The 18,503-nt window shown below is 47.2% G+C and overlaps 1 protein-coding gene across 1 annotated transcript; it reads right to left on the bottom strand.

The window, feature by feature from the left end:
* Positions 1-2,276: 2,276 nt before the first annotated feature.
* rnf152 (ring finger protein 152) lies at positions 2,277-10,757 on the bottom strand. The gene is made up of 2 exons (XM_038796533.1): positions 10,528-10,757; positions 2,277-5,333 (listed from the first exon to the last, which is right to left on the bottom strand). The coding sequence occupies exon 2, from the start codon at positions 5,119-5,121 to the stop codon at positions 4,501-4,503; it is 621 nt and encodes a 206-aa protein (XP_038652461.1). The 5' UTR covers positions 5,122-5,333; positions 10,528-10,757; the 3' UTR covers positions 2,277-4,500.
* Positions 10,758-18,503: the final 7,746 nt, after the last annotated feature.

The following is an 18,503-nucleotide window of genomic DNA, read 5'->3' on the forward strand; positions in this document are numbered from 1 at the left end:
CGCGAAAGGTTGTCGGGATACACCCTGCTGGAGTGACTGCTGCTTCCGGATGTGGAAGGGGAGGGAAGAATTGGGGATATATATAAGTGGCTGGGAGGGCTGGGAAGCGAGCGGGTGGTGAAGATCAAGGAGAAATGGGAAGCGGAGTTGGGAACGGAGATCAATTGGGGAGTATGGAGTGAGGCACTGCGAAGGGTAAACGGGACCTCCTCTTGTGCAAGGATGAGCCTGATACAGTTTAAGGTGATGCATAGGGTGCACATGACTCGGGCGAGAATGAGTGGGTTCTTTCAGGGGGTAGCAGATCAATGTGAGAGGTGTAGGCGGGGCCAGCGAATCACACGTACATGTTTTGGGGTCGTGAAAAATTGGGAAGATTTCGCCGGGAGTGTTCACGGTCTTAGCCAGGATAGTGGACGAGGAGGTGGACCCGGACCCTTTGGTGGCGATATTTGGGGTCTCAGAGAAGCCGGAGCTCATGGAGAGGAGGGAGGCCGTGTCGTGGCCTTCGCTTCTCTGATTGCACGGCGACAAATTTTGCTGGAGTGGCATCGCCACAAGGGGTAGTGGTTTGGTTGGATGATCTGCATGACTTCCTGCGGTTAGAGAAGATGAAGTATGAGTTCAGGGGCTCTTCAGGGGGATTTGAGGAAAGGTGGGGGATGTTTGTGACCATGTTTGGGGGGCTGTAGGTCGCGGGGGAGGGGGGTGAGAAATGGGAAAAATCTGTACAGACTGTACAGTTGATTGTTGGGAAGTATGTTTCCCGGGGTGTTTATTCGCTATAACCTATTTTGATACATGTTTGTAATAAAATACATTTTTAAAAAAGGAAATGATGAACAATAACCATCTCTCTTTAAGACAGCCAATAACTGATGTACATCAGAATTTCTATCCTTCATTAACACTTGGAACTAAGCATGGGAAAACAGAAACATACCTTTTCCAAATCTCACGTGCCACTTCAAAATTGTTTTGAAGCCCGTACTTTTTCTCTTCCACCACAATAGATATTGCAGCTGGTTCAAATTTCCAGCTCGGTTTTTTTGGAAGATGATGCTAGAAGAAAATGCGATAAGGTCCAAAGTTCCCAGTCCTACACCGTCATTGTCCAGTTAGAAATGGGCCAGAACTTCCATTCCCCAGGGGGTGGGGTGGTACCCTGGTGGTATCCGGGAAGATGTGCGGGGGTTCCCCGGAAGTCTCCATGTGCGGCTTGTACGGAAATTGCCCAGGAAATTCTAATGTGCAGTTAACCAGAACTGTGAACCATCTGAAACCCTTGATTTAAATTGTTGGTTCTGACTCTCTTGGCAGAATAGGATAAATTAGAAAGATTATCACCACTTCTAAATACTGAGTAACTATATTACTGACCCTCCACCTCCCCACTGACCCTCCTCCTGGATCTCTCATCTAACTCCCCATCCTCCAACTACCCCCGACTAACCTAACACCCCAACCCCGTCTGCCCCAACCTCCAATTACCCTCACAACCGTGACCCCCCCCCTTCTGACTACCTCCCAACTATCACACACACCCTGACCCCCTATTACATTCCTGACACCCCAACTGCCCTCCTGACCCCTGACTAACCCCCAACCATACTCCCCGGCTGCCCCCAACCGAACTCCCGACCACAATTTTCCCCCCTCCACCCTTCTGATCACCTCCCAACCCCCAACTACCCTCCCAGATCCTTGACCACCCTCAACCCCCGACTGACCACCCGACCCATTCTAACCCCCATTCGACCCATCATTCACAGCCCCAACACCTTACCCACTTTCCTTACACGCTTATCCTCCCCCATAGCTTCTCAAAGTGACCAGGGCCTTTAAGCTTACCCAGTTTATGCCAGTGACTGCCATAAAAAGTGGGCACAGCCTAACTTACTCCGAGGCTGCCGCCCCACTAAGGGAAGTGAAAGGTAATAGTGTGGCCACCCAACTGGGACGGCCATTTCGCAGAGACTCTGGCTCGAAGAATGCAACCAGAGGGTCTTCTGATGTTTGAAAAGCACAGATCCAGTATGATAAACCTGCCCCTGTCAACAACATAAATTCTATTGATGCAGAATTTGGACCTCGGAATTTCCTGTTCACTGAGAAAGCCCCAGAGGGAAAATGATCCCATCAGGTCGCAAAACCAACATCAAAAATCCTCCACTGCCTTCCTTTCCTGCCTATTTGCAAAAAGAGAAAATCATTGAGGCGACTGATATTTTCTAGGGACGGCAGTCAACTGTGATTGGTTGAATAAAGAAATGAGATCATGTTTATTGAAGTTTATTAAAAACTCTCGAGTAATGTTGTCAATACAACCAGAGTCACAGTACAGTGGTCTATTTATATCAATGCACTCCTTACAATCATCATTAAACAAATGAACATCAATACAAAGAATAGGCATGTTTAGAACACTGCCTGGTAAAAAATAGTTCAGTGAGAAAAGAATTGCTCTACTTCAGCCCCATGCATTTCTCTGTTACTATAGCACAATGATAATACAACAACCAGCAACTATGAACAGCAATTTCGCTTCCCCTCAAAAAATACACATCTTTTGGCAGGTAACCGCAGCTATGTGCACACATTGGCAGCTCAGAAACCTCAGTTAGTTCAACCACAATGACAGGTCTGTACACACAAATAACCCCGTGAAAAGGTTAAACCAATTTCATAACATGTGCGGGCAGCCGTCATGGTGAGATATTAGCTGAGACATGTTCCCGCTATATCAACCATTACTGTGTGTTCTGTCAGACAAAGGATTTGCCATCACTTGCATCCACTGAGCGAGCAGAGACTCAATAAGATCCTGTCACCCAGTCACCCACTGGGATTACAATGAAGACTGTACATGGAAATGGCCAGATAAATCAAATAAACAGAGCTTCCACAGATTATAACTGGTTAAAATGATTTGGGGACAAATTTCTGCATTTTGCCCTCAAAACCTGTCTGGACTTTCTACTTCGAAAGCGGCAGGGAGAAACTGCGTAAATGTTGGATTTATAGAACTTTGACTCCTTGTCTAGAAAGATGACAAAATCTAAATTGGAGCAGAGTGCATCATTATCCTTTACTTGTAAATCTGTACAAAACCTGACAGTACACCCTGAACATTTCAACTCAGCTCCAATCAGAATTTCTAATTTCATTTTTCTGCCATGTCATCTTAAGTCATAATGGATCATTCCTCTCATTCGACATTACCTGGGTCGCCAAACATCGTTTTTCTGATCTTCCTTGCCACGGTTTGCAGTCACCTCCAACAATGCCACTCAAATCTTTTCAAACATCTAGCGCCATAGCACAGGACACCAAAACCACATCTTTAATGACAAATCAATTCGTGTTTTTTTTTTCTCTCTCTCGTTTAAAACATTCTGCATTCGGAATTTTATTAAATCTGGCAGAATGGTTTAAAAACCCAGACTGAAAGCGCCAGATGAGAAACATCGTCACGTTTGATACATTAAAAGTGATAATTGACTATGCCACTCACAGTTTGAAATCCATCTCTGTCGAAAATGCTGTCCAATTAAACGTATCAATATGTCTTTTACATAGTTGAATTATCACCTAGCCAATGATGAACTAAAACAATCCACTATCGTAGTTCCATTTCGTGCTGGCAAAGAAAAGTGTAACTACAACTCATTACTCTACTACCATTTGTTCTCAATATCTGCGCACATATAAAACATAGCAAACTGTCTCCATTTAATAGCTGACCAAAAAGTGTCTAAATTCATTTGTGTTCCTTGCGAATATATATCACTGCGATGAGTTACAGACTTACAAACTGCTACACTTCTATATACAAATCTAAAAGCGAAATAAAAACTAGATTAAGCTCAATCCCAACAGTTTATTCAAAAGTTAAAATATTAAAAGTATCGAGGAATTTATACAAATTAGCCCCAAGTAAAATTATAGTTTTCTTGTGTTTGACTGCACCTGTCTAAAACCCTGTTCTCCCTCCCATCCCAGCTGCTGGTGACACAATATGTGAGCTAGATTGTTACAACTCAATGAATTCCAACGATTTAGAGCCCAAGTTTTAACAGGATGGTCTGTGGAAAGTGATGCCGCCTACCAACATCAACAGGCGGACTCAAGTTACGCTGTGAATTTTTTTATTGCATCACCCATTAGAACGGAGTTGATAGCGGATTAGAAATACAATGCCGTATTAAAGAAATAGCTTTCTATTAATTGTGCACGCTTTCTAGCTTCAAACGCGCGAAACCATATCAAAGTCCACCGCAAAGTACTGTTAGCTGATCTCCCAGATTACACCTTAGGTACCAGTCACTTCCCACATGAATCATTCTTGCAGCTTTTATGCGTTTGGTCAACTTTCCCCAGCGTTGTTGTGTAGCCCATGCTTTAAGAGACTAAAATGCTTTACGTTCTTCAGCTCAGCCATCGCCCGGGTATCGCGCACATGGGTAAATTTTCAACGCCTTTCACAGCTCAGCAGTTATTTCAGCCACAGGAAATGGCAGTAAATCGCTTGGAGATGCAGGACATGTTGTGCAGGACGATGCCCAGGAGGAATAGGAGGACGCAAGCCACAAGGAGCACAGTGCAAACACCCGAGCAAGTGGAGGTCTTTACCCCTTCCCTGCCTTCCTCCTCCTCCTCCTCGTCCCTCGGTCCATTGTGTGGCTGGTGCTGTCGATGCAGCTGCTGGTCCCTGGGGATGAGCACAGCAGTGACAGTCTTCCTCTGGTTCCCCGGCAACAGTTGGCAACCGCCTTCTCCTGGCAACAGGGCATTGTCCTTGGTCACAGTCAGAGGGACCATGTAGCAACCGCTGCTGGGCAGCCGGATAAAGACGGGGGTGCGGTCTGAAGCGTGGGGGATGCTGACCACAGTGATTATCTCTGGGTCGTCAGGCAGCTGAGAAACCGAGAGGCTGGGGGAGAGTTGGGTCACACTTCGGCACCAGGGGCACATCAGCTCCTTCTGACTGCTCCTCATCTGCTGAAGGCAGACAGAGCAGCAAGTGTGCTTACAATCCAGCTGCTTCGGGCGACGACATGGGCTGTAATAATTAAAACAAATCTGGCACTCCATTTGCGAATCTTGGGAAACTGTCTCCATTTTGACACTGACAGCAGTCTTTTTTTTTAAAAATGAGCAATCCTAGATTTCCCAGAAATGCGGGCTCCTATTTGTCTTACTTCCCTCTCTGGAGAAGCCCTGCTTATCTGACTTGAGCGGTTTTTCTAATCTGTAGATACTCCTTCAGCAGGGAACAAGTGGTGCACTTCACCGTCACTTCCAGCAAACACCCAGCTGATTTCTTTCATCACCTGCAAAATACAAATAAAGATAAGACTGAAGCAAATCTGGATATTATATTGCCAAAGTGATCCCATACTAGGTGTATTTATGGGTGCCAGTTGTTTTTTACAAGTATTTGCTCTGCTTGGTAAACTAAACTTGCCTCTTTCATTCCAAAATGAGAGCCAGATAAGCAACACCAACTTTTTTTAATGTAATATAATAATCTTTATTGTCACACATAGGCTTACATTAGCCCTGCAATGAAGTTACTGTGAAAAGCCCCTAGTCGCCACACTCCGGCGCCTGTTCGGGTACACAGAGGGAGAATTCAGAATGTCCAATTCACCTAACAAGCACGTCTTTCGGGACTTGTGGGAGGAAACCGGAGCTCTCGGAGGAAACCCACGCAGACACGGGGAGAACGTGCAGACTCCGCACAGACAGTGACCCAAGCCGGGAATCGAACCTGGGCCACCGTGAATCAGAGTTCCCAAGGCATTTTCACAGGAACATCATAAAGCAAAGTCTGACACAGAACCACATCAGGAGATATTAGGTCAGATGTCCAAAAGCTGGGTCAAAGAGGTAGGTTTGTAAATAGGCTCTTGCAGGAGGAAAGCACGATTGAGAGGCAGAGAGGTTTAAGGAGGAAATTGCAGAACTTTTTAGGGTCCAGAAATATATATAGACAACCTGGGGTTAGCCCTCTCTCTGGATCTGTAAAGACTTAATTACCTGCAAATGCTCACATTCAAAGCATTGTCTTGCATCTTTGACTCTGTCTATGTTTGTGGAACCCACCTCTTCATTCACCTGAGGAAGGAGCAGTGCTCCGAAAGCTAGTGATTTGAAACAAACCTTTGGACTTTAACCTGGTATTGTAAGACTTCTTACTGTGCTCACCCCAGTCCAACGCCGGCATCTCCACACCATGTATTGATGACAAACACACCAGCAAAGTTGTGACAGAAAGCTCCCACAAACAGCAATTAAATAAATAACCAAGTGATCTATGAAAGTGGTTTTGACTGTGAGATTAGTACTTGCCAGGTACCAGGAGAAGTCCTCGGATCTAATTTACGCAGTGTCTTTCAGTGTCAACGAGCGAGGGCAGACAGGGCTTCGGTTTAACATCTCCTTTGAGAGATAGCATTTCTGACAGTGCAGCACTCTTTCAGTACTGCACTGGAGTATCAGTCTCTGGTTGAATCCAGGACTTTGTGGCTTAGCGTTGAGAAAGGCTCACCTGGACTCAAAACGTTAGCTCTTTTCTCTCCTTACAGGTGGTGCAAGACCTGCTGAGATTTTCCAGCACCACCCCGGAGGCAGATTCAATCATGGCTTTCAAAATAGAATTGAATAATGAACTAAAGAGAAAGGATTTGCAGAGCTAAAAGGCGGACGTGGGCCAAGCTGAGTAGCTCTTACAGAGGGCCAACACAGTCTTGACGGGCCAAATGGCCTCTGTCACTGCTGCAACCATTCTATGATTCTATGTTCTAAGACAAAGCAGCAGAAACCCGCTCAATACTTTCCGTCCTCCAGCGAGCCAAGCTTCCTACTTGATCCGTAAGAACCAAGAAAACCCATTTGGACAAAACCTCGTTTGGTTTCGTGACACCGGTTTGCAGTGCACAATCTGAGCCCAATTTACCAATTTCACAAGTGCATCCTTTTTAGCGGAGATTGTCTGGAGCATTTTAAGTTTATTGCTCGAGATAAATTCTACAAAGATGTGTTTGGAAGGAGACTTCCGGTGACGGCGGGCGGGAGGCACTGGAGGGCTCCCACTCGGGAATAGAAATTTTGGGGGTTTAACGCCCGGTCCCAGGGGCAACGGAGGCTGGAAAAGCTGTAAGAAGGCACAGGGAGGAGAAATGTCCAAGCTTGGGACAAAACAGCCATGAAAAAGGGGGTTAACGGAAGTCCGCGGATGAATGGAAAAGTCAGGAACTGTAAGGAAAGCGGAGGCTGGAGCACCAGGGGAGGCCGCATCGCTCACAGTAGAAGAAATGAGCAAGGTGATGGCTGTGGAACTTGAAAAACAGTTCACAAAGCGCATGGAAGCGATGAAGAAGGAGATGGGGGCGGTATTGAAAGTGCTGGTGGAGGAGGCGATTGCTCCGGTGAAGGAGGCGGTATCAAGCGCAGAGGCGGAGGTGCGGGAGCAAGGTGAGACCCTGAAGGAAGTGGAAGAGGCATTATCGCAGCACAGTGATCAACTCACCTCGATGGGGAAGGAGCTGCGGAGGGTGACAGAGCCCAACAAGGGTCTGCGAGCCAAAATGGAAGACCTGGAAAACAGATCCAGGCGGCAGAATCTGAGGATCGTGGGTCTGCCCGAAGGAGTGGAAGGCCCGAAGCTGACGGAGCTATTGGGGGAGGGGAGGGCGATCCCTCTCATTTCGAACTGGATCGGGCTCATTGGTCGTGGAGGCCTATACCAAAGGTGAGTGAGCCGCCGCCAAGAGTAGTAACTGTGTGTTTCCGTAGGTACAGTGTGAAGGAGAAGGTCCTGTGCTGGGCAAAGCAGAAGCGGGTGGTGCAGTGGGCTGGAGCTGGTATACGCATATACCAGGACTTTACGGTGGAGCTGGCGAGGAGGCGGGCTGCCTTCAGCCGGGTGAGAAGGCAGTGTCCATCAGCAAGGTGCAGTGCAGCATAGTATATCCGGCTAAATTGAGGGTGACCTACAAATCCAAGGACTTTTATTTTGGGACGGCGGAAGTGGCAGACGAGTTTGCAAAGGCAGAAGGTCTGTGGCAGAATTGAGAAATGGGACTGAGAGCAGGTCGTATACCGATGTCGCCTCATGTAACTTTATTTTCTCACTGCGCGTTGGTGTATGTACTAATTGAGTCGATGCTGTATCTATTTGGACAAGGGAAGAGTTGGGACTTTCATTTGCAATGATGGTTCTTTGGGGCTTGGGTGTGTATGCTGGGGTTGTGTGCTAAAGGGAATTTCTTGGTTTTCCTGGGACCGGGCAAGGGGGAAGGAGACCCGGGCGGGGGCCTCCACGCTGGCCGGTTTTAGCCGGCCAATGAATGGGAGTGAGGTGGAGTGAGGGGCTGCGCCCATCAGAGCCTGGTAGAACAGGTTTCGGTGAGTCTAGGCGGGGTGAAAAGTTGGGTGAAGTAACCAAGGTTGGGGGAAGGAGTTTACAAGAAGAAGTGGAAGGGAGGAGTCTGGGAGGGGGGGGGGGGTGTCTACAATTCATGGGTGCCATTCACGGTACTCTTTCGGGGATTGGGTGGCATTGAATATTAGGGGGTGGGGCGGGGGGGGGGGGGGGGGGGGGTTGGACTGTATAGGTCAACGGTGACCAGGGGCGATTCCGGATTCCTTTTTCTTTTTTCCTCCTTGAGAGGTTTCGTTTTATTTGAAGCTTATATTGTCAGGTGGGTAGTTGTTTGGGGGTTGGTGGGAGGATGGGATCGTTGTTGTTGGTAAGGGGTTTGGCATTGTATTCGTTACCGTTTGTTGGTGGGTGTAAATTCTGAAGAAAATGTGAACATTGAGAATAGAAATATCTTTCAAAAAAGATGTGTTTGGAAGTGGGGGGGGGGGGGGGGGGGGCATGGGAGAGCCAGAAATTTAATAATGAAATGAATGAATGAATGAAAATCGCTTATTGTCACAAGTAGGCTTCAAATGAAGTTACTGTGAAAAGCCCCTAGTCGCCACATTCCGGCGCCTGTTCGGGGAGGCTGGTACGGGAATTGAACCGTGCTGCTAGCCTGCCTCGGTCTTCTTTAAAAGCCAGAGATTTAGTCCAGTGTGCTAAACCAGCCCCTAATAAGCAGCTAATATGACATATTCCTCATAGCAGGTTATTTTTCCACAGCTGGTCATGCAATAAACAAAAGCAGCTGAAAATATGATTAACGGCAAGCAAAACAAAAAAGCTATTTTTTAAAAAAGAAATGGAAAATGCACATGTTTAACCTAGTTAATCTGTACAGAAAGGCTGGTTCTTGCCCTCAATGCCACTGCCAGTCAGTGTACCAGCTCTGTTACACAATGCCTATTGTAGCTCAGTGGGACCAAACCGACTGGATCTTCACAAGCCAGTTTCTTTGTCTCCGAATGCCCTAAACCTATCCATTTGCAAAGCAATTTAACCTACTAAATGCTGGTATGAACGTGACAACTTTAATTTTTTACCCGCGAGCTTGGCAGAGGGTTGGGCTTATATTAGAAAACAGTAGGACATTTCGTTCAGGAAGAAAATGGGAGAATTCATTAGCCTAATTTCAAAGGTAGGAGAGTTGTCACTTCCCCGCAAGACGCTAGTTCCCAGATAATAGCGATCTGAAAAGGAGGCCGTCAATTAAAGCGATACATATTAAAAATAAGGACATCTTTCCAAAATGCAATTGCAGGCGCCTCGCTGTTGGGACACACTGCTGTAAACGAAACAGCTTCATCATTGCAGTCATTTGTGTTGCAAACTAAGCAGGCTGCTCTTTCTGAGTCTCTGTCCCTACAGCTGAGCAGATCTCAAAAACCTTGGCTAAATATTTAGAAATGAAACAAAAACAGTGAGATTAGTCAATGGCGAGACTGTTGTTGTGGCGTTCTGATACATTGTAAACCCCGGCGTTGTCTTTGATCCCTTGTAACTCTCCCAACGAGTTCCCACACCCGACAGCGAGTGTTATTTTGGGGAGTAAATAAACTATTATTGACCATGTCGACAGGATCAAGAGCTTTCTGGACCACGGTGGTTGCAGCCCCTGACCATTCGGAGTATTTTGTTGTTAGTGATTGCATTGTTTCCCCCCCCCCCCCCACCCAAAAAAAATCACAAAACAGGGCAGAAGGTGGCCGCTCGGCCCGTCGCGTTGGTACTAGCCCCTGAGCAACACTGACAGCGCTCGAGCCGCAGTCTGAGCTGGGATTCCAGCCACAAGAAGAAGAAGCCCAGCGCAGCCAACATTCAGAATGGAAGTTGGGATTATTTCTGAGCCAATGGGCCGGAGATTCCCCCCCCCCCCCCCCCCCCCCCCCACTTTCTGCAATAATAAAGCAATGCCCACCCCCTCCAGGTTACACTGGACCAACTCACTGCATCCGCTTTGAGCAGAGGAACAGACACTAGTTACTGACAGCCCTCCCTCCCTCCCTCTCCCCCAGCTGCAGCTGGACACAGATATGCAACCCCCCCCCCAAAAAAAAACAAATCAGAGAGGTCCAGAGAGAAATTAAAGCAAATACCTTCCACTAGCTCTGATGCCACTAGCAATCTCGCTGCATTTCCACAGGCTGCAGATTTCCACAGGCTGCAGATTCTCTGTGATGAATGAATGGAAGGATGGATGGATGCCCCTCTATTTGCTTCTTTCTTTTAAGCTCTCACTTGATTTTTTTGCAGATGCCCCCCCCCCCTTTCCTCCTCTCTGTATTGTGCACTCCTTGCTCGCCAGCAGCAGTAGCAGCAGCCTGCACCTTCCTCCAGCACCTCCAGCTGTCTGGCTGCTCCCTCTCCTTCTGCGCTCGGATACATGCAGCCCAGCTGGCTGGCTGGCTGCGCCCGGCGCGCCGGGAGTTGTAGTCCCGCGGGCGGCACCGCCTCCTCTGCCTGCCGACGGCGGGGACTACAGATCCCAGGATGCCCCGCGCTCCCCGACCTGCCCCGCCCCCCCAGCTGATGCCGCGCGCGCGCAGGTGAGGGGCGCCCATTGTTCCCGTTTGATTGACAGGTCCCGGGTGGGCGGCGCCGCTGGTGATTGACAGCCTGGGCAGGTAACAGGGCGATCTCTATTATTAAGGAAGACTCAATTATTCTTATTAATTAATAGGTTAGGGGAAAACAATCACGGGCAATTCCTTCAATGCAAATAATGTGTTTCTCCCCAAATAGTCAACCAACGTGGAGATTTTCCCGATTTTTATAGTATATTATCCCCCTGTTAGCGACCAAAACACCAAGAAGAACAAAGCTTTGCAAAGGACAAAAGGCACATCACCTTCAGTGACACATTTTGACGCTTATTGCAGAATAAAAGTCACCATTTCAAAAGCTGCAAACACCTATTCCTTCCCCCAGCTCTCCAGACCAGCAGGCAGCTGCAGATTTCACTGACATTCCTTTTTAAAAATGCAGTGCAACATTTGTGTTTCTTTTAAAATGACATAATCAAGTATTTTTTTCATGCCCTCTGGGGATATGGACGTCTGCATTTGGACAAGTGCCTCCCTTCCACATAATAGTTGAAGCGCTGTACTGACCCCCTATGCAAAAAAAATCAAAGTAAAATATGGAAAATGGTCTCATATCATTCCGCCTGTTTTGTCTCCTGTGTATAAACGGGAGGAGGGGACGTTCCAAAGGTGTGGCTTGTACATTTTGTCGCCTATTATGCTCTCTCCTTTGTGTCTCAATTGTTTAACCCTTGTGTTCTTCTACTGCCTTCCAGTTCCAGGGTGTCCTGCACCTCCTGAGGGTCTGCAGTCTGCGGCTTGGGTTCCCAGTCTGAGACCCATCAGGAATTAACCAACATCAGCAGCAGAACTGGGCTGAGAGGATGGTAGCAGACAATCGGATGCCATTCGGCCCATCGAGCCTGCCTGTGCAGGAGTTGAAGGACATTGTTCTATGAGTGTCAGGCACGGTGGTTTGCACTGCTGCCTCGTAGCGCCAGGGACGGGGGTTCAATTCCGACCTTGGGTGACTGTGCAGACGCTGCACATTCTCCCCCCCCCCCCCCCCCCGTGTCTGCCTGGGTTTCCTCCAATTTCCTCCCACAGTCCAAAGATGTGCAGGTTAGGTGGAGTTACGGGGACAGGGTAAGGAAGGGGTAAAGGACGGCACAGTGGTTAGCGCTGCTGCCTAACAGCGCCAGAGACCAGGGTTAAGTTCCGGGCTTGGGGGACTGTGTGGAGTCTGCACGTTCTCCCCGTGTCTGCGTGGGTTTCCTCCGGGTGCTCCGCTTTCCTTCCACAGTCCAAAGATGTGTAGGTTAGGTGGGGCAGGGTGAGGGAGCGAGGTTCGGTAGGGTGTTCTTTCATGTGGTCGTGCAAACCCGATGGGTCGAATGTCCTTGTGCACTGTAGCAGTTCTATGGTTCTAACTATTGGCAACATGCTGAATTTGATAGCCACGATTGGCTGAATGCTGACCCACCTCTCCCCAGAATGTCGCCAGTTACAAGATGCATTCCAATGGAGTTTGGGATCACATTCCTGCATTTATGTTAGGAACCCTATAAAACGTCATTACCTGGATCCTTTCCAGATGGAAGCACTAATAATGCATTTAGGGGGCAGCACAGTAGCATTGTGGATAGCACAATCGCTTCACAGCTCCAGGGTCCCAGGTTCAATTCCGGCTTGGGTCACTGTCTGTGTGGAGTCTGCACATCCTCCCCATGTGTGCATGGGTTTCCTCCGGGTGCTCCGGTTTCCTCCCACAGTCCAAAGATGTGCAGGTTAGGTGGACTGGCCATGATAAATTGCCCTTAGTGTCCAAAATTGCCCTTAGTGTTGGGTGGGGTTACTGGGTTATGGGGATAGGGTGGAGGTGTTGACCTTGGGTAGGATGCTCTTTCCAAGAGCCGGTGCAGACTCGATGGGCCGAATGGCCTCCTTCTGCACTGTTAATTCTATGTAAAAAATGCAAGAGCGACCAGGCATTGGGGTCTCACTGATATGCTGCAGCTCAGTAGGTAGCTCTCTTCGGTCTGACTGGGAAAATTGTGAGTCTGAATCCCCCTCTCGGCTCCGACTCGGCTAATACTCCAGTACTCCGATACTGAGCGGATGCTGCGCTCTCAGAGGTATCATCTTTTGGATAAGATTTGAGACCCGAGTCCTGGTCTGCCCTCGTTAAAGACCCCAAGACTATTTTGAAGAAGAGGGCAGTTCTGCCTGCTGCCCTGGCCAATAGTTATGCCTCAAACAACATTGCAAGAATCTGGTCATGAGCGTGTCCTCTGATAGGCTGCATTATTTCCTACATTACAACAGTAACTATACTTAAAAACATTTCATTGACTGTAAAACGCTTTGGGATATACTGTGATCATGAAAGGTGCAATATAAATGTAAGCCTCTATTTGTTTTCTTTATAAAGTTGTGGCCATCTAAAATGGCCACCCGCTAAGAGTGATGGGAAATTTGGCCAAGCTGGAACACAGACAAGCTGCAGCCTGAGTCATATACAGGAAGATGGGTGGTGTGCACTATAGACTTCAGTTGGACTAAATGGCTTGTGTTTCGGCTGTTAACTCTGTGATCATCGGCAACAACTCGAGTGCAGGATGAAACAAAGAAAAGTCTAATACAAACCTATTTACTTTTAACCCTTCCTTGCTGTTTTAAAATAGAAATAACACAACTCCTAGAATTACATCAGGTCTCCAGCTCTAAATGCAAAAACATGTCATTTCTTGCAAAAGGTCCGCGGTGTTCATGCTCTACCCACCTGCTAATACCACCACCCCCCACACACCCCGCACCCCCAACACCCTGCCCAACACCACCCCTTCCCTGATCTCACACTTCACCCTATCAACATATCCCTCCCTCTATTCCACTCCCTCACGTACTTAACCTTGCTCCCCTGTAAATACATCCATGCTTCAACTATGTGGCCAAAGGGCAGCACGGTGGCCTAGTGGTTAGCACAACCGCCTCACGGCGCTGAGGTCCCAGGTTCGATCCCGGCTCTGGGTCACTGTCCGTGTGGAGTTTGCACATTCTCCCCGTGTCTGCGTGGGTTTCGCCCCCACAACCCAAAAATGTGCAGAGTAGGTGGATTGGCCACGCTAAATTGCCCCTTAATTGGAAAAAATAATTGGGTAATCTAAATTTATAAAAAAAAACTTTAAAAAAAAAACGATGTGGCCAAGTTCCACCTTCTCACCACTCCCCAGCCAAAAGACTTTCTCCTGAATACCTGACTGGATTTATGAGCACGTATATTACAGTTTATCATTATATATTAAGGGAAGGATTTGCATTCTCATCTTTATCCACAGCAATTAAATAGTTAGAACTGGCTTTCGGAGAAACCTATGGATATATGTTTCAATTGTCAGTTCAGTGATGTATAATGTTGTAACAGGCCCACCCTCAAATCTCCAGAAATAGCGAGCTTTTACTTGATTTTACCAAGAGGGCTTAGATTAGTTGGGGTTTTGACTACAGTTCTGATTGAACCAGAGTTTATGCTGTTTGCAACAAGCTCATACTCGCAAACGTGTTCTATGTTGTTAGTAAACATTGGTCTATGCATTGGTTAACAGCACTGGGTGGAGGAGGGATCATATGGGTATTAGTGCGATGCATATTTCTGTTTAAGCTTTGTTTGAATTTCATTTATATGTGAACCCTGTGGCTCAGACTGAACACAGTTTACATTCACCGCTAGCTCCAGTCAGTGGAGCCCCTACATCTGTGCAAGCACAATGCCACAAGCTACCAGCCTTTTGTGATGTGTGTGAAATCTACTTAATATGTGTAAAGTGTGAAATTTACTTAGTGGGCCCAGTGGTTAGCACTATTGCTTCACAGCGCCAGGGTCCTAGGTTGGACTCCCGGCTTGGGTCACTGTCTGCGCGGAGTCTGCACGTTCTCCCCGTGTCTGCGTGGGTTTCCTCCGGGTGCTCCGGTTTCCTCCCACAAGTCCCGAAAGACGTGCTTGTTGGGTGAATTGGACATTCTGAATTCTCCCTCTGTGTAACCGAACAGGCGCCGGAGTGTGGCGGCTAGAGGCTTTTCACAGTAACATCATTGCAGTGTTAATGTAAGCTTACGTGTGACAATAATAAAAAGGATTCAGGTACTCTCTCCAACCCTACTCCCTGCACATCTCCGCACCCCACCACCACCACTCCACCCTTCAATAGACAGACACAACCAGTCATAGCTGTGGCAGAGAGATCAGGATTGTCTGAATTACAAGTGATATTAAATACATTTAAACGTCACAATAACCCCACCCCCCAGCAGGCAAGGCTAACTATTTCCCAAATAGATTTTCTTAAATTTACACTTCCACTGTAGAACAGGTTCTGGAGGATATTTAGTTATTGTGCTAGAAGGAAATTAAATTAGAAGGTGGCTCACAACCCAATCTCTGAGTCAGATTGTGGGTTCACATGCCATCAGAGACTTGAACAGTCAATCCATGCTGATACTGGGGGAGTGCTGCATTGTTGGAGATAATGCCTCCTGAAGCCTTGTCTGCCCTCTTGAGATGGATTCCCAAGATCCCATACCACTATTTAGAAAAATGAGCAGGCAAGATCAATAAAAAGTCAATGTTTAACCCACAACCAACATCACTAAAAAAGGATTAACTGGTCATTATCACATTGCTGTTAGTGCAGGCCTGCTGTGCACAGATAGGCGGCTGCGTTCCCTACATCAGAGCAATGAGTACACTTCAAAAGTACTTCATTGGCTGTCAGCACTTTGGGATGCCCCGAGGTCACGAAAGATGCTATATAAATGCAGAAACTTTACCCTTTGTAAGGTGTAGGTTTCTTTATTTAAAAGATCACTTTTCAACGTACAGGTGGTGGATGATTCTATTAATTTAGGCTTTCTCAGCGTATGATGTCAACCTGCATTGAACAGGTCAATTTCCAAGACAGACTCACATGACCACACATAGAACATAGAACAGTACAGCACAGAACAGGCCCTTCAGCCCTCGATGTTGTGCCGAGCAATGATCACCCTACTCAAACCCACGTATCCACCCTATACCCACAACCCAACAACCCCCCCTTAACCTTACTTTTTAGGACACTACGGGCAATTTATCACGGCCAATCCACCTAACCCGCACATCTTTGGACTGTGGGAGGAAACCGGAGCACCCGGAGGAAACCCACACACACACGGGGAGGACGTGCAGACTCCGCACAGACAGTGACCCAGCCGGGAATCGAACATCAAGCTCCATTTTCCATTGCCGTGCTTTTCCAAGGTAATGATCTCTACCAGCAGGATGAAAGGAAGTGGGACAGTTTAAGTAAGTAAGTTACAAGTACTCCACTCATTAAAAACATTTCAGTCACGCATCATTGTTCAGGGATCTCATCCTAATCACCCATTTTGACTGGATGAAACATCTCTCGACCAATGCGGGTTGCTTTCAATAATAATGGTGCTAAACTGCAGAGGAGCATGTGTTACAGCGTCTGAAATGGGATAGTATCACCGGCCACACTGCTGCGAGCAATATGGGACATGTACATTACTGTCTCTTTTTAAAAAGCAAAATTACTGCCGAGTCTGGAAATTTGAAATGCAAACAGAAAATGCCGGGGAAACCCAGCAGGTATGGCAACATCTGTGGAGAGAGAAAACAGGGTTAACGTTTCGAGTTCATATGTGTTCTTAACTAATAGTATGGATGTTCGACAATAACACAGCGTGCTTTGGTGCTTAGGGATTCATTTCTTACACAAGAAGGTAAATGGCATGGTGTTAAAAGGAGTGATTTATTAATAGAATGTCGCCTCTCTCCACCCCTTTCGTCAATGAACATTATAAAAATGTTAGTTACCTAACATTGTTGTTGGAGTGGAGGGATTTCGACTTTTGGTTCTTTCGCATCAATGCTGTCAATGGATCATATTCCCAGCGGATCTTAATAATGCATTTTTAATTAAATCCAGACACTAAAATCTCAGTGCTCACTAGCACAATAAACGTGCAAATGAAATGCTGATTTGTGTGACTGATGGGAGGAATACACCTACCACTTCTTTGAATAACAGTAAGAAGTCTTACAACACCAGGTTAAAGTCCAACAGGTTTGCTTCAAACACGAGCTTTCGGAGCGCAGCTCCGAAAGCTCGTGTTTGAAACAAACCTGTTGGACTTTAACCTGGTGTTGTAAGACTTCTTACTGTGCTCACCCCAGTCCAACGCCGGCATCTCCACATCATGGCTTCTTTGAATAAGTAAGAGCTCTCGTCATCCTTGTAACATCTGAAGGCTGTACTGCCGAAGATGTTTTTCTTTCATGGGGAAAATTGTGGTCGGATATTTTCATCCTCGAATTTTCTTTCTCATGCGCAACCTTCTTGTTTAGCTACGGTTTCGCTTTAAGGTTGGCGCACAGCCATGCCTGTACACAACTCACATAGAAACATGCAAAATAGGGGCAAGAGATGGCCATTCGGCCCTTCGATCTGCACCGCCATTCATTATGATCATGGCTGATCAGCCAACTCAATAGCCTGACCCCGCTTTCCCCCCATATCCTCCGTTCCCCTTTGCTCCAAGTGCTATATCAAAACGCTTCTTGAAAACCTCAGGGGAATATTGGTCGATTACTGCCTGTCTCTAGTGCTATTGTTGTGCACTCAGGGTTTCCCAGGGAATGGCTGCTGTCGGAATTGCAAATCCACTCCGCACATGCGGGCAGCCAATGAAGGCCCCATTTTGGTGCCATTTTCAGAGACCTCTGGCATATTCACCGCACCTGAATAGCCTCCAGCGCCCAGCTCCCCCCCACCCCCTCCAATGCTGAGTCCAGAGGCTGGCAGCTTCCTGCTGGCAGACCAGATGGTTCTCACTCATTAACTCCACCATCCATCCACTGCAGGAGCAGCCGCGTGTTAGACGTTTAGCTACAGTTGTATAAAGAGTCAAAGGTTTTCCTTTTTACAAACACCTTTATTTCACTTTCACAGACGCTGCACAAAACACTACTTTCACACCACCCTGACACAAAGGCCACCTGAAGCTCCTTTACATATCAGTGTCAATTATTGGATACTTAACATAAATGAGACAACTAATTGGAATGTCTCTTAACCCATTACTTAACACGTGTGCACCATCCGACAATAGTACTGAAGACTTATGCTCCAGAACTTGCCGCATCCCTAGCCAAGCTGTTCCAGTACAGCTACAACACTGGCATCTACCCAGCAATGTGGAAAACTGCCCAGGTATGTTCTGGGCATGAAAAGCAGAACAAATCCAATCTGGCAAATTACCACCCTATCAGCCTACTCTCTATCATCAGTATAATGATGGAGGGGGTCATCAACAGTTCTATTACTCAGCAATAATCTGCTCACGGATGCTCAGTTTGGGTTCCGCCAGGGTCATTCAACTCCTGACCTCATTATAGCCTTGGTTCAAACATAGACTAAAGAACTGAACTCCAGAGGTGAGGTGAGAGTGACTACCCTTGACATCAAGGCAGCATTTGACTGAGTATG

The sequence above is a fragment of the Scyliorhinus canicula genome, chromosome 5, assembly GCF_902713615.1.
Source record: "Scyliorhinus canicula chromosome 5, sScyCan1.1, whole genome shotgun sequence".
Classification (NCBI taxonomy): domain Eukaryota; kingdom Metazoa; phylum Chordata; class Chondrichthyes; order Carcharhiniformes; family Scyliorhinidae; genus Scyliorhinus; species Scyliorhinus canicula.